We start from the raw sequence: 17395 nt of genomic DNA, 5'->3' as shown, positions 1-17395 counted from the left end.
AAAGTCATTTGACATTTTACTTCATCTGAAATAGAAGTAACAATGATCAAGTCAAATTTATCTAGTCTTTTAGAAGGGTGGTTAAAATAGGTTTGATCTTTTCAATCCTTCTCACTATACACACATTGACTTATTGGTTTATACTTGAAGATAATGGCTTATGTTAATATTATTTTGGAAAGTGAGGTTTTTACCCAAATAGAAGTCTTGTATCACCTAGTAGAAGTTCTGAACTTTCATCTTTCCTTTAACAACACGGGAAGAGAGTCAGAGTAAAAATAGTACATCAATACAAAGTAAAGTGATGAGATTGTGCTAAACCATAAAGGAAACATCTTCCCAGAATTGTAGGTTAAGGAAACACAGGAAGTTGAGGTTTCCAGATTTACGAAGTGCAAGGTTCTTCATAAGAATTCTTAGAGTGCTCTTAATGAATTCTTTGTATATTTAGATTTGCGTCTGTGTATGTGTTTTGTAGAGAGTAATCATTCTTTACTGTTATGAGAATCAAATGAACTAATTTGGCAGACCTTAACCTATTATACTTGGTTCATTTGTTGTTTTCTTGCTCTCATCTTTTTTTTAATAGGGTTCAGGTAGAAAATACCTGAGGATAAGCTATTCTTCTGCTGTTACTGTAGTCTAATGTCCTATGCACTATTGCATAGATAGACAAAACACTGCTTTTTTCCTGTTGACTGAAAGTATTATGGCACAGCTTGGAAGTGCAGTGAATAAAGTTCTGTGCCTAGAGTCATGAAGACTCATCTTCCTGTGTTCAAATATGGCCTTGGACACAATAGTTGTGTGACCCTGGACAAGTCATTTAACTCTGTTTGCCTCAGTTTCATCATCTGTAAAATGAGCTGGAGAAGGAAATGGCAAACAACTTCAATATCTGAAGAATTAGACATGACTTAAATGACTTAACAACAACAAAAAGTATGATGTTAACTCATCCTCTGTAGAGTCACTGAAAGTACCCTTGAAGGTCCTAATTCAGTAGTGGATATAACCACAGAACTCAACCTTTTTCTATATGATATTTTTGTGCATGTATACAAATGCTTGATCCAAGGAATCATGTCATGATACGAGTTCAAGAGGAAATCAAGGAAAAAGTTCTATGAGATATTTGTGGAGACAGGTTACCTTCTTCTGAACGGGGAATCGGAGAGGAGTGAGAATTTTACAGAAGGCTTCATAGAATAATGCTTGTCCCTAGGAGGAAGGGAGGACCTTTAAGAGACAGAACATTACATCCAGTCACAGAGATAGGGGACAAGACTTGGGAAGGGGACAATGGGGAGGAGGCCCTGACAAATTCCAATTTAGTTGTCATATGGAATACATGAAATGATTTAATATGAGATAAATCTGGATAAAAAGGACATTGAAGCCAAATTGTGAAGTTTCCTAATAATGCCAAGGAGGCAGGTCAGGAAGGACCTATTATCTTATCTCCATTTGGGCAGTGGAAAGTGAAGCTGAAATCAGTTGAATAAATCATCCGAAGTCATAGTGCTAAGAAATTCTAGAGTTGGCATTGGAACCCAAGCATTCTGCCTCCTGGCCAAGTTTTCTTTCCACTATATTATGATAGTATGCTAAAACAAATAATGCCATGCATGGGTCAAAATGTTACTTGTATTCCAAAGAGAATGTTTTCCATCTATTACAAAGATGAGCTCTGTTCTGTGTGCATGTATCCATGCTTGAATGTGGATATAGATACTATGTTTTGTACATCATTTGGGAATATTAAGATGTTATTAATGGGAAAGGAAGAACCATTTATTAAATACCTGCTATGTACCAGGAATTAAGATAAGTATTTTTCTAATTAATGAAATATTTGTAGAGTTATTAAGATAGTGCTTGGCACATAGGAGATGCTATCTATGCTATCATTTCATTTGATTCTCAGAAATATCCCATAAATTAGGTATTATATAATAAGTATCCCTATTGTACAGCTAAGGAAACTGAGGCAGGCAGAGATTAAGTGATTTGCCCAGAGTCACACAACTAATAACTGTTGGAAGTCAGATTTGAATTCGAATCTTCCTGACCCCAGGCCAGGCAGGCACTCTATCCACTTTACCACCAAGCTGACTCTATTAATATAATAAATACCTACAGAATGCAAATGTCTCAGTCAGTAGACTCTTACACTAGATGAATAAACACATTCCTTTCCTTAGATGGAGTGAAGACTTTTATATTTAGTTAAAACTTCTCGGGGCAGCTAAGTGGCTCAGTGAATAGAGCACCAGTCCTGGAGTCAGGAGAACCTGAGTTCAAATCTGATCTCAGACACAACACTTACTAGCCATATGACCTTGGGCAAATCACTTAGCCCCAATTGCCCTGCCTTTCCCCCTCCAAAAAGCAAAAACAAAACAAAACAGAAAAGAACTTCTCAAAAAATAAACCTGGCATTATTTTTGGTAATTTTGTTTTCCAGTTGGCAGTGTAATAAAGTGGGAAGAGGACCAGCTGACTTTGTATTCCAGGAGGCCTAGATTCAAGTATAACCTCTTATATGTATTATATACAACGTAAGGTCTTAGAGAGTGGTTAGTTTTCCATTTGTGCCTTTTTTTTACTCAATACTTTAGCATATCAGCTGAAACATAGTAGATGAATGATGATTTTTTTTAAACTGCATTTGCTGAATTGAATGTGTCCACCATCAGTTAATCCATCAGTATTAAGCAATGACTATAGGTCAGGCCTTATAAAAAGAAATACAATTTAGTGGGGGAGACAACAAACAAACATACAGAAATGAGTGGTATTCAGGATAAATAGGATATAACGGAGGGAGAACATCAGAATTAAGTGGGCTTGGGACAGGATTCCTGGAGAAGATAGAATTTTAGTTATGACCTAAAGGAAGCCAGGGAAGGCAGTAAAGAGAGAAAAGGAAGAATATTGCCAGCATGGGGGACAGACAGAAGAAATCCTGGAGCGGAGGGATGGAGCATTTTGTTTGTGGGATAGCAAGAAGCCAACGTCACAGATAAATCATTTAACTTAACAGTGCCCCATGAAACTCTCTAAGACTATACTACTTTGGCAGATGACTGATCTGAGCTGATAGAATTTCCACCCTAATGGAGTTCTCCACACTGATGAAATTACAGGTTGAGATTTCACCTCTCCAAAAGATAGCGATCCTTAGAGAATTAATTTGGGGAATTTAAAAATTCTCTTCCAGGTTCTTTAGTAGCTGCCATTTTAGCTACGGATGATGATTCTGGAGTGAATGGAGAAATTACATACACTGTGAGTGAAGATGATGAAGATGGTATATTTTTCCTGAATCCAGTCACTGGGGTCTTTAATTTGACTCGAAGCTTAGACTATGAAACTCGGCAGTTCTATATCCTCACTGCCCGCGCAGAAGATGGTGGAGGACAATTCATGACCATCCGAGTTTATTTTAACATTCTCGATGTGAATGACAATCCACCAGTCTTCAGCTTGTCTTCGTATAGCACATCCTTAATGGAAAATCTACCTCTTGGATCCACAATTCTTATATTTAATGTCACTGATGCTGATGACGGTGAGTAATTGGTATACCATTAAGCTTTATTTGTGACATGTTATTAGCTGTTATAAAATAACTTCTTCTTGTTCATCCTCATTAAAAAGCATTTCTCCTGCTTTTTGTGAACTTAGTGTAATACATATTTACAGGAGTTCCCTTTATCAAGGTAAGAGCTATAATTACTATCTTTTGTATGGATTTCTGACAGCTATAAATGCTAGGAATTGGAGTTCTTTAATAAAATGCCAAGGATAAATAAAGATCTCAGAAGGGAAGAACTAAAGAGAAATGTTTCCTCAAGGAAACATTTTCAAATGGGTGCCTCATTATGACTATTGGAAGTCAATAGTCCTTAGGAGCATAATTGTATTTTTAAAAACAGTTCACCATCATGATCATTTTTCAAATGTAGATACATTGCTTTTGAGCATGTTCTTTGTCCTGTTAGAGCACAGATGCTAGCAGTTTGATTTAATTCAATCCAGCAAGTCTTTATTTAAGGCCTGCTAAGTGCCAGGCACTGTGCAAGGTACTTGGAGTATAGGACAAAACTGAGCTGGCCCTGCCCTCAAGAAGTTTATATTCTACTGGGATTTTGCATACCTTTGAATTGTTTGGAACATGAGCATCACAATGAGCCCTATGGATTTAGGATTTAGATTTAGAATTAGAAAATAGTAAGGATCCTAGATGGGAGACCATCATTTCCAGCCCTCTCCTTTTTAGATAAGATCTTGATTTAAAACCTGACATGCTATTAATTGCCTACATTACTTTATGCAACTCACATAGGAGCACAGATCTCATATTGTAAGGGATCTCTCAAAATTCATCTAGTCCAACCTCCTCATTTTACAAATGGAGAAACTGAGGCCCAGACAGGTTTTAAACTTTGGAAGTAGAATTTGAACCCTGGCTCTCTCACTCTAGTGGTTGTTCCCTTTTCACTACACATAAATTTATCTGTGCTTTGTTTCCTTATTTGTGACATGAAAGGATTTGGACGAGGTGATCTCGACAGATCCTTCCCAGTCTTAACATTTATGAATGTAACAATCTCATCTTTTTTGAGGTCTTTGCAAATGAACTTTTCAAATTTTCTTTTGAAATCAGACTTCGCTGGCCATTCTCCAGCAATGCAAATATATAATAGTAAAGAGTAAGATAGTCTAGGATATGTCATGCAAACATTGTGACTTTCCTTAAGTCAAGGAGGAGAGAGGTTCTTATTGTCTCCCTTATGGGTCCCACCAGAATCAGTCCTGCATCGGTAAGATTGGAGAGAGGCCCAGTCCATAGAAGGAAGGAAACAGTTTTCATGGAGTCCCAGGACAGTCTAGATAATGCAGGCTCAACTCTGTCTTAGACCACCCTGCCACTCGTGGGTTGGGATGACCTTTAGGCAGTCTCGGTATTGTACCCCATCTTTGCTGTTTTGTACTCTTTAGTTTCCTCTCCGGGTCAATGATAAGTATCATTTAGAAGGCAGTACAATTATTGAAGGCCAGAAAGGCCTGGGGTGTAGAACAATTTGAAACCAAAGAACGTGTGCACTGTTTGAAATGTTTTAAGATTCCCTAGAGGGAGGCAGAGAGGCAGAGTAGCATGATTCTTTACTTGCTTCAAATTCCATTTTTGTCATGTCACCTTAGCAAATCATTTAGATTCCTTAGGTCTTAGTTTTCTTATCTGTAAAATGTGGGGTTAGACTAAATGGGTTCTAGTATGTCTCTCACAGATTTGGACCTTAGAGACTCATCAAGTACACACACACACACACACACACACACACACACACATTTTATGGATAAAGAAATTGGGACTGAGAGATTACATGACTGTTCAGGGTTATAGAGGTAATAAACATCTGAGACAGGATTTCAACTCAGGTCTTCTTTTACCAATATATCTTGTTATGTACTGAAAAAAATCTTAATTAAAAACAAATCGACAGTTCTTAAATGTATGTGTTGTGTTAAGCCCAGCAATACAAAGACAAAAATGAGATAACTTCTGGGAACAGTGATTATTCCATTTTGCTGCAATATAGAGTATGTGACAAGTGTAATACCCAAGAAGTCATTTGTATCTGGATTCTGAAACATTTTAAATATGAGACTGAGAAGTTTTGATTTTGTCCAGAAGACAATAGGGAACCACAATAAAAGTTTTGGGTCAGGGAAGTGTTATGGGCAGACCTAGGTTTAGCATTCATTTAATGTAGGGATTAGAGGGAGAGAGAGATCGCTACTTGAAGGAATCCAAATAGCCTTCTATTGCCCTTCTCTCAGATCCATTCTTTTAATATTTAATGTCACTGATGCTTATGATGGTAATTTCTGCAATGGTAAATTTTATTCTTCTCGGATAGGATCAGATTTCTTTAATGTTATTTATGGTTTTAAAATCACTTCATTATGAGATGTAGTACATAAGAGTGATTGGGAGTCAGGAAAAATTGGGTTCAAAATTCCACTTGTGACATAGCTTTGTGACCCTGGTCAAGTCTTTTAACTACTCTGAAAAGTGAGAAATGGTGCCTGATTATAGAGAAGGCCATGGGTGTGAATGATATCATCTGAATCTATGAACCTGTGTGCCCAGGTAAAGAAAGTTTCAATCAACAGAGACAGAAATGTTTGTGAGTATGGGGTGACAGTGATAAGCATATTGGGAGATGGTGAAGCTGAGGGGTCAGAAGGACATCCAGACAAGGATGTTTAACAGTCATTTTGAGATTTTACACTTGAGTTTAGGGTATATACATGGGTTATGTGTAGCAATTTATGAGTCATGTATGTAGAGATAATTGTATCCATGGGAGAAGATGAGATCACCAAATGAAAGAAGGCAGAGAGAGAGAACCAGGAGATCTGGGAATGTCCCTGGATAAATACATTTACTCAGAGGATAAGTGGGCATGTGAAATGGATATTGATCCCAGAAGAATTAGCTGAAAAGGAGTAAAAACGACAGGGAGAAGGAGAACTAGCAGAAACAAGTGCCTTGAAAGCAAGGGACGTAAGAGGGTACAAAAGGAAATTCTGTTCAGTAGTGTCCCAAAGTTCCAATATTTCAAAGAAGATGAGGGCTGACAAAGGTCATTTGGTTTAGCACATAGAAGCTAGAGAAAGTAGTTTCCTTGCACAGTTAGGTTTCAAGGGTTTGAGTGATGAGGAAACAGAGATAATGAACACAGATGAGTCTTTCCAGGATTTTCTTGGTGAAACGAATGAGAGGTAGCAGACATTAGCTTGAATCAATAGCCAAAAAGGTCCAAGAAGAAACCTATTCTAGTTTACCTGATTAGTTAGAAATGAGGTAAGGCAGGGCAAGACAATATACATTTATTAAATACTTACATGTATGCCAGCTACCATGATAAGTACCAGAGATACAGGTAAAATAAACAAACAGAAAAACAAAATGGGACAGTGCCTGCCCTTGAGGACGTTTAGTAGGGAAAGATGACACATGAAAGGGAAGTGAAAAGTCTCCGTATATGTTGTGTGTGGGGGGAAGGGGAATGTTGATAAAGTCTGGGGAGTGGGAAAGGGAAGCTACATGGGGATGTGGTATAAAGTCCAGAATGAAGGCTGACCAACTTTTTCTTCAAAGAGAAGAGTAATTTATGGGGCAGCCTCCCAGAAGAGAAAAGGGAGCATGATGTGATCAAAGCAACAAAGAAAATGGTTAGCCTTATCAAAGAGGAAGACCAATTAATCCTCTGAGGTGAAAGTAGTCATCCAACTGTCTCTCAAAGGCTATGAGTTATAATCTGTTATCTAATGCAACCACTTATAAATTTGAGAAATCAATGATTTGAATAATTAATTGACCGAATGCACTAGGATACCTTTATTGGCTCTTGAACGGTTTTAAAATGCGACTACTTAATTAAGAGTTCTTCAGGCTAGAAGGTCCCTCAGGGGGCATTTAGTCCAAACAGTGCCTGATCAAGTATCTTGTTGACACTCTCCTCAACAAGGGGTCATCACTTGAAGAGCTCTCTCTGGTGAGGGAATTCAAAATTTGCCTTCGATGTAGTGTTTCGAGAATTATTGTTGTCAGGTCTCAATTTAAGACCAGGAAGGGGGATTTATGATTTACCCAGCATGCATTACAGAAAATGCATTGGCTCATAGATGTAGGCACTCAACTGGATTGCATTTTGTCTCAGAATTAAAATTTAAAAGTGCAATTGCTAGAGGAGATAAGAAGGTTTGGTTGACATTGTGATGAACCTTCCTAAAACACACACAAATACACACACATCACCTGGGTAGATTTCTTAACATAGGCCATCTTTGTATGTGCTGTTTCTTTAACTGTGACTGACTGATATTTCAAGCAACCTTGTATTATTGTTTCAGTGTGGAATACTTTATCAGAATAGTATCCTGCCAAATGACCTGAATTATAAGACAGATTTCCTGTTCTTTATAACATTCAAAGATAATGACTAAAAAAAAAAAGGATTTTGATAAAGTTGTTTACTGAAAATTGACCACTCAGTTACCTTAGTCAGCATGTTCTCTCTTTGAGAAGTTGTACTATATTAGTCCACATTCTAATTTTATAGCTGAGGAAATTGAGACACCCAACACATGAAGTGTCAGTAGTGGGATTTGAACCCAGGGATGTGAGGTTGTTTGAATCAAAAGAGTATTAAAACATTACAGTAACTTTCTAGATGTTATATATTTAGGACCACAGAGTTCAATACATACATACACTTCAGAATATGGGAGAGTCAAGGTGTCATGGTAGAATACTTTGCATATCTGGCCCTCATTAGGGTCGCTAAGTGTAGGCACCATATTCCATAGTCATCAGAGACCTAAAATTGGTTGCATTTCATGGGTTCCTTAACCAATGAAGATAACCTTATAGTACAGGTAAAACTTTCTTCACATTGGCAGGGACAAATTAGCCAATTGACTGGACATGATGAGGTCCTGTAAACCTTAAAATATAATGGAGGCTCAGAGAGGTTGAGTTACTTTTCTGAAATGTCATACCTGGTGGTGTGATAGAGACAAAATGAGAATCCTTGATATCTGATCCCGAATTCAGCATTTGGTGAACTGTATGACACTGTTCTAAATAGTGGAAGTGATAGTAGACCACTTATGAAGAATTCTTGGTCAGCTACCTCTTGGACTAGGGTGCCTCTGAAGATCTTGGCTCCCAGATAGAGCATTGGATCTGGAGTCAGAAAGATCAAGTTCAAATACTCCTCAGGCATTTGCTAACTATACGACAGTGGTTAGGTCAATTACCCTTTGTCTAACTCAGTCTCTTGATCTATGAAATGGGGATAATGATGACTTCTTTCTTCCAGGATTGTTAAGACAGTAGTGCTTAGCACTTTGACTGGCACATAAATGGATACTCAAAAAGTACCCATTCCATTCTCCTCACTTTCCCTTACTGGTATAAATGGAGATGATAGTAATACACTATTTACATCAAAGAAAACCATTTTGTAAGCCTTAAATCTTAAAAGCTACTGAAGTGTGATTTATGATAAAATTCACTATAGCTGGTTGTTTATAATTTTTTATACAACCCTTTCCAAATTATGACAAATTCAATCAATGGGTGATGTAAAAGGTATTGGAATGATCATTCAGTGGAATACTTTCAGCACACTGACCACCAAGTGTACAAAACTAGACTGTTTCCAGTAGGGCTATAAGGCTAAAATCCCACCAAATTGTAACATGGATGGGTAAAGTATAGAATTTCAAAAGAATACATTTACTCTGTGGTTTGAGCATTCTGTGTAAAGAAAATGGTTCTGGGTATCACATTTTGAAAGATAACACAAAAGTTCATAAGTAATTATGTGTTTTAAAATGTCAACATATATTTTCTAGATTAATAGCACATGTCCAGAGTCACTGAATAACCTGGTCAGGAATGATATTTTTTCTTTAAGAAATAAAGAAAGCGAAAGAGGGAAAGAAAGAGAGAGAGAGAGAGAGAGAGAGAGAGAGAGAGAGAGAGAAAGAAAGAAAGAAAGAAAGAAAGAAAGAAAGAAAGAAAGAAAGAAAGAAAGAAAGAAAGAAAGAAAGAAAGAGAAAAAGAGATGCTTTTTCTGCTCCATAATTGCAGAGGCTCAGTTACAGTCACGGGATGAGTGCTGTTCATTCGATGCCTTTGTTGACTCTTCCTTTTATGGAAATGGAGAATTTTATGAAGCATTCTCCACTGGTTGACTTTCTCTCAGACTCTCCTTCTTTAATTAGTGCAGCTTCTAAAGTCACTTGCTTGAACAAATGTGATTCAAACACAGGGAATTCCTTCTCCCCTTGCCATTTATTTTGGTGTTTGAATTGTTAACCTAATGTAACCCCAAGTTAAGTAAAATAGCAATTTCTGCCTGCATGCATGGCTGCTTTGGCTTGTTCTAAAGTGCCTCTCTCCTTTGATCTATGGAATGCTATCGTATCCATCCAATTTAGCAAAATGTAAGTACTAATAAAAATAGTAAGTGCCCCATATGAATGAGGCTCTATGCCAGGCCTTAGGGATACAAAAACAACAAGACATTTTGAGCCATCAATGAGCTTATATTCTATTAAGGACATAAAATTCATACACAGATTATTAAAAATTGTATATGAAATATTTCCCAAAGGGAGATAACGCGTGTCATGGAAAGATGTTTTAGAGCAGGTGATACCTAAACTTTGCTTTGAAAAATCTAGTGTCTATGAGGCAGAGAACACATTCTTGACATGAGCAAGATCAGGTCATAGAGCTTAGATGTATCATGAGAAGGGGCCTTGGAGCTCCTCTCTTCTAAGACCCACAACCTCATTTTGTAAATAAGAGAACTAAGACCCATAGAGAAATCTGTCCTATACCAAAGACTTAATTGTTTAATCCAACAACCAGAATTACTTAGTGATGTCATTTTCATGACTCCTAAAACTTTAAATAATGTCACAATTTGTCACAACTAAAGAATGGCTTCCATCTTGGATTCATAGGATCATAAATTTAGAGACAGAAAGGATCATAAAGACTGAGTCCAATGTCCTCAGTTTACAAATGTGAAAATAGAGGCACAGAGTTCAGTAACATGGGACTCTAAGATCATGAAGGTAGAGCTGGAAGGAGACATTAGAGGCCAAGCCAGTGGTGATCTGCTACCAGCAGGCCTGCTTCCTAGCCTAGAAATACTGGCCAAGTCACTTTCTGCATGTTCTAGTTAGTGGAGTGAGAAGATTTGGTTCTAAGTCTGCCTTTGTTTCTTGTTTCTTTGTGGCCAGGGGAAGGTCCTAATTTGTTTAATTCTCTGAGTAGTGGTGGAATTGGACTAGATTCATTCTAAGTTCTCTTATAATTCTAAATCCAGGAGTAGGTAGATGATGTACTGGATAGAGCACTAGCCCTGGCATTAGGATTGACCTGAGTTCAAATCCAGCCTCAGACACTTACAGGCTGTGTGACCCTTGACAAGCCATTTAATCCCAATTGCTTCCTCCCCACCCCCAAAAAAATTAATCCTAGGAATTTCCCTCTGTCAATTATCTCCAATTCACATGGTCTGTGGTTTGGTTGTACATAGTTGTTTGCCTGTTGTCTCCCCCATTTGACTGTGAACCCTTTGAGGATATCAACTATTTTGTTATTGGGTTTTGTTGTTGTCATTTTAATTTCTTTGCATCCCTAGCATTTAGCCCAGTATCTAGTACATACAAGGCTCTTGATAAATTCTAGTTGACTGAACAGTTGACTGGACCATGCCTTCCAATTTTTTCCCATATAGTTTGAATATCAATACCCTAAAGCATTGTCTGATGATGGACATGTATATCAGAGCATAGAGATATGGAAGGGACCCTCAACACCATCTGGTCCAATTTCCTCATCTTACAGAAAGAGAAACTGAGGCCCAGGGAAGTGAGGACACTTGCCCAAGTTCGTTTAAGCTGATGTAGAAGAAGCACAATTTGAACTCAGGTTTTTCTAACTCTTGTCTACTAGAATCTAACCTCAGCTGGTTTAAATAACTTTGACATTTTCCCCACTTTTTTATTATTTGTTTTCACAGCAGAAATGTACTACACAGCTTGAAGCAGAATGGTGAAATAGGAATCATACTGTCAATCCATCAGAGGGTTCCTAATGAGTTCATTTATGTGTGTGTCAGGGTAGCCACCCTTTCATAGTCAAATATCACAAATCAATTCTGAAGACAAGTTGTGACCATCCACCTAAACACAGACAGCTTGCAAATACAATTTGATTTTTAGTAGGGTTTGCTATTTCTCTTGGGGGTGCCTGTCCAAGCCTTCTTCTGCCTCAATAATTTTGCACCATACCTTACACACGTTATTTTTTCCCATTTTATCCTCAGCAACCCTATACAGTCAGTACAACATATATAAATGAGGAAAGGGGTTCAGTCTTGACTGTAGTCCTACAACTCATGTCTATGAAAGAGGAATTTAAACTAAGATCTATCTCATTTCCTAGCTTGAACAAGAAGCGTTTATTAAACAATTACTATGTACCTGGGAAGTGTGCTGAGAGCTAGGAATGCAAACGCAAGTAAAAATAAGGATTCCCTGATCTCAAGGGGCTTCTGTTCTGATGGGAGAAGACAACACATAGAAAGAAGCTGGGGTGGGTGGGGGGAGTGAGGAGAAGTCGCCCAAGTAGAGACATCATATCAAATTTTAAGAATCATATCTAGGTGGGGGAATGAACTATGGCTGACCTGGGTCTGTCCCTAGAACCCAAAAGGACTCATCAATTTTAGAGGGGGTTGTCATGGTAGAGAGATGTTCCAGGCTGAGAAGGCTCCAAGTGCTGAGGAAAGTTCTAGGGTCCAACGTCCGTTCCACAGGACCTTCTACCTCCCATCTCTAACCTTATATGATCGAAAGAATAATCTTATGTGTGTTTCCCATGCCTGGAAATCTGTCCTTCACATGACTTTCACCACCTGTGAACCTCCACTGGCCCCGGAATGATTCATAGATTTTTATTGTTCCAAAATAGCATCATTGAACAAGTAGCAACTATGTAGATAGTGCCCCAAAGTTGTTTGGGATCATTGGAGTGTTGGAAAACTCTCCTAAGTAATCCACTCCAGGGTCATTCTCCTACTTAGCTCTAGACCCAGCTTATTGTAAAAAAAAAATCTGCCTTCTGTATATTTGAAATACATATTGTGAGGATCAAATGTTAATGGTGAAGGACCCTAGTACAGGGTAAAGAAGTCTGCATATGTAGTTAAATTTGGACCTGAATTTGAATTGTGACCCCAAAGCTTACTATCTATGGGACTTGAGGAAGCAGAGAGATAAAAAGACAAGAGACAAAAAGAGAGGCAGAGGCAGAGAAGAGAAAGGCATTTATAATTTTTATCCTCTAAGTTGTTAGTTGTTTCTCCATCCTTAAATCTTCCTCTGCTTACTTATGGCTTATATATTATATACCACCCCTTCTCTCTGTTCATATCACCTCCTCAGTGGAATGTAACTGGTAGGCAGAGCAGGGAGACTTTCTTCTCTCTCATCTTCATCTAAACAGATTCTCCTGTGTCTTGTACAGAGTAGGCACTTAATGCTATTTGGAGTGGATTCTTGGATTAAAGTGGCATATAAAGGAAAATTGGGTGTTGGAGCCCTAATACATCTGCCTTGTAAGAAGGTTTGAATGGTTGGATTTTATTCCCTGGGATTTAAAAGCTGCTATTCTTGGTGTGATCACCAGGAATTTGATTTGTGCACTGGCTCAAGGCCCAATGCCAAACTCTATTTTATCCTTAAAATCAAGCCCCTCCGGCCTCAGAAACTCAGGAGAAAAAGTCAGCCCTGGGGGTGGATTGACAAGGCTTCCTTATCTGCTTTCTGTACATATTTTTATTGTCCACTGGAAAATTGGCTGCTTATCCTTTGAGTGATTTCCTTGGCTCCTCTGTTTAAGCCTGGAAGGGACCTTAAATGCACCTAATTAAACCCCTTCCTTTTAAAGAGAGGGTTCCTGAGGAACAGAAAAGCTAAGTGATTTGCCAAAGAGGACATAGCTAATAAAAGTCAGACCCAGGACTTGAACTCAGGTCCTCTAATCTCAAATCTAGTGTTCTGTCCTTTATAGCATAGTGCCTCCTTCCCCAACCATCTCTGTGCCTGGTCAGCTGCTTCCTTTTTTAGCAGAAGAATTAGCTTAACTCTGCTCTCATTTATGTCTCCATCTTAATTAGGTTTAATTTATGAAAGAGTAGAAGCCAGGAAGTAGTAGAGAGAGAGTTCCCCTCAGCATCACAAGACCTGAGTTCAAGTCTTACCTAGGACACATATTAGTTCTGTAACTGTAGCTCTGAAAAAGTCACTTAAACTCAATACTCTAGACAACTCTCTAGGACTCAGTTACAGAGAAGATATCAACCTCCATTAAGAGATGAAGTTTCCCCATCAGGGCAGTCCCTACGTAAATGAAAACACAGGTCAAGTATTTTAAACTTCATCTGTAAAATTATTTAACATAAAATAATTCATTCTGAAATGCTTTCCAATAAAGACAGATTAAAATGTGGTCTAAATAGGGACAAATTAATAAATGGTCATATTATAGGTAGAAGATTCTTAAAGTACAAAAAATACTTTAAAGTATAATTTTACTATTATCATTTCATTCAAAGAAAATATTTTAAAAATGCCTTGATTCTATAAAATTTAACTTGAGAGAAATAATTTCTCCAAGAATATTTCCTAGATGTGTTAAAAATAAACTTAAATACATCCACAACTAAGGCCATATATCAGAAAATTGTGTTACTGTCCCTGAAAATGCATCAGACTGAAATTATTGAGGTTGTTACATCCCTTCTATGAACTAAACAGCTAATATCTGATGAAGTAGTTGTAGGATAGCCGATATTTATATAAAATTATATATGTGTGTGTATATATATATATTATATCTGCTTTTGAAGCTCGTTACATGCCTATGAAACTAGTACTACTGATGTTGTTATCGCCATTTCACAGAGGAGAAAGCTGAGGGTAAGGGATTTTTCCATGGTCATAGAACTGAAGAAGATGGGACTTAGTATATTTTTACTCTAGGGTGTTTTTTTTTCCCTTTGTTTATAAGAAATCATTAATAGTGTTTTAATCCTACAGTAAGTAGGGTGATATACACAGCTGTTATGCATATCTCTTGAGAGCGGAATATAACATGTAACTACTTTTATTTATGTATGTATTTAGTGGGGATACTCAAGTATACAACTCTGTTATTATTCTTGGTTCAGAGTTTAAGAAGAAGGCAAAAGTAACCCCCAACATATTTATTATAACCTGGGTTAATATCTTTGAAGGGAAGTAATATTTTTTTCTCTCTTTCCCCCCTCTTTCAGGGCTTAACTCCCAGTTGTCTTACAGCATTACCTCAGGGGACAGTCTCGGCCAGTTTACCGTTGACAAGGATGGTATTCTAAAAATCAGGCAGACTTTGGACCGGGAAAGTCAGTCCTTCTACAACCTGGTTATTCAGGTCCATGATATGCCCCTCTCTCCAGCCTCTAGCTACACCAGCACTGCTCAAGTATCTATCATTCTATTGGATGTCAATGATAATGCCCCAACTTTCATTTCCCCCAAACTGACCTATGTTCCAGAAAACACCCCCACCGATACTGTCGTATTCAAAGCTCAAGCAACTGACCGAGACAGTGGCCCTAACAGCTATATTGAATACACTCTACTGAACCCTTTGGGAAACAAGTTCAGTATTGGGACCATTGATGGAGAAGTGAGACTCACTGGGGAGCTAGACAGGGAAGAAGTGTCCAACTATACTCTCACAGTGGTAGCAACTGACAAAGGTCAGCCACCTCTCTCTTCATCTACGGAAGTGGCAGTCATCATCCTTGATATCAATGACAACAACCCTGTTTTTGCACAGGCCCTTTATAGAGTGGAAATTAATGAAAACACATTGACTGGGACTGACATAGTACAAGTCCATGCTACTGATGGCGATGAAGGGGCCAATGGACAAGTTCGCTATTCTGTCCTCAGCGGAAATGAAAACCAGGAGTTTAGAATTGACTCTGTGACAGGGATCCTCTCAGTAGCTAAGCCTTTGGATCGAGAGAAGAAACCAACATACTCCTTAACTGTTCAGTCAGCAGATCGGGGCAGCAGCCCCAGGACAGACACCACCACTGTGGACATTATTCTCTTAGATATCAATGATTTTGTTCCTGTATTTGAGCTGTCACCATATTCCATCAATGTCCCCGAGAATCTAGGAACTCTGCCAAAGACAATTCTTCAGGTTAGTATACTGAAATAAGGTAAATATTACTATTTTAAGGCATTTTTTTCTCTCAAACATGTCACTTGTTCCTTGCATGGGTAGCAAAGTATTTTTTGAGCCCAGTTACTGGAAAGGCATCTGGTGATTCTCTTGACCTCAGGAATTCTGAACTAAAATGGACAAAATCGGTCAGGTGTTTGAACTAAGTTTGGCAATTATATTGTGAACCTCTGAGAGTGGGGGGGTTTCCAGGTTGCCTAAGGATCTGTGATCTGGCTTGGTTAGGAAATAGATCAAGTGAAAGCTCTCATGTCAAATAGTAGGGAGACCAAACCATAAACAGTTACACTTCCTTCCTATGTAAGACAGAAGGAATCAATCTTTAAAAATCCCTTATTACTTTCTCTTCTTGTCTTTATTATATATGTATATATACATATATGTATATAAACATATATAAGTATTTGTACACATATATACAGGTATCTGTATATATACATATACATAATAATGTATACCCACATATCTCTCTGTGTGTTTCTGAAAATGACAGATAACTTTAAATCAAAGTAACAGATTCAATTTAAATACAACAAATCCAATTTAACAGATATAATAAGCACTAAAAACTGCACAATAAACCGTTAGGCATTTTGTATATAGAGTCAAAAAAGAAATAATCTCTGCCTTCAAGAAATGTATATTCTACTAGAAAATATCTATCAATTTTGTTTGTAAGTTTAAATAAGGCATATGCTGGAACCAGCTCTAACTACTAACTGTTAAAATTTCAGCATGAGCATTTACAATTCAAAAAATTGGCAACTGGTACATATCAGGACTTGATTTATTATATTGTTGACTGTACAGATGAAAAAAATAGATTAAACTGAAAATAATATGTATGTAATTTTTTCAGAGCGTTTTGATATTAGGGGAACACCAGGGGGTACCTGGAAGTGAGTGAGGCAGTGCACCTCATTCTGTGAAATTTCAGCTAGGCAGGGAAGCAAATGCAAAATAGAGTTATCTGAGAGTACAGTTTCTGCCCTCTATAAAGGAAGGTATTGGTAGGACTTTGGTACTCTGATCTCCAGCCCTTTAAGTCAGAGGTGAGAGGAGGCTAAAGGAGGCGGGGTCAATCAAGGCTTGCATTGGAGCACATTGGTGAGTTTAGAAGAGATGAGATGTCCTGAAAGGCACAGCTTGTCCTATGCAGTTGAAACCAGCAGCAGATGCAAAGTGGAGTATTGTTCCATTAGCATAGTTTGAGCTCAGTCGAAGTGGAGTAGAAGACTCACAGCATAAAGTTGTAACCAGAATGGTAACTGTAGACAAACAGATAAATGAACAAATGGATAAATAAATATATAAAACCCATTAATTTTAACAATAACTTATTATTTTCCAATATTTGGATAGCATGTTAAAGTTTGCAAAGTATTTTATTTGCATCCATTATCTCATTTCATCCTCATGACCCCTCTGGTTACAATGTTTTCTTTCTTTCTTTCTTTCTTTCTTTCTTTCTTTCTTTCTTTCTTT

At 37.7% G+C, this 17395-nt stretch overlaps 1 protein-coding gene across 2 annotated transcripts in view; it reads left to right on the top strand.

Annotated features, from left to right (window-relative positions):
• The window catches only part of FAT4 (FAT atypical cadherin 4), a 236793-nt gene that overhangs the window by 118232 nt on the left and 101166 nt on the right, over positions 1–17395 (top strand). For both annotated transcript variants that reach the window (XM_069104858.1, XM_069104857.1), the window contains exons 4-5: positions 3224–3574; positions 14946–15868. In XM_069104858.1, the coding sequence (XP_068960959.1) occupies positions 3224–3574; positions 14946–15868 (1274 nt within the window). The remainder of the gene's footprint in view (positions 1–3223; positions 3575–14945; positions 15869–17395) is intronic.

Source organism: Petaurus breviceps, unplaced genomic scaffold (genome assembly GCF_028583685.1).
Source record: "Petaurus breviceps papuanus isolate PSGF00001 unplaced genomic scaffold, PetGlider_PUasm1.0 689, whole genome shotgun sequence".
Classification (NCBI taxonomy): Eukaryota; Metazoa; Chordata; class Mammalia; order Diprotodontia; family Petauridae; genus Petaurus; species Petaurus breviceps.
Note: the sequence above shows the minus strand (reverse complement) of the source record. Positions and strands in the feature narration are given on the sequence as shown.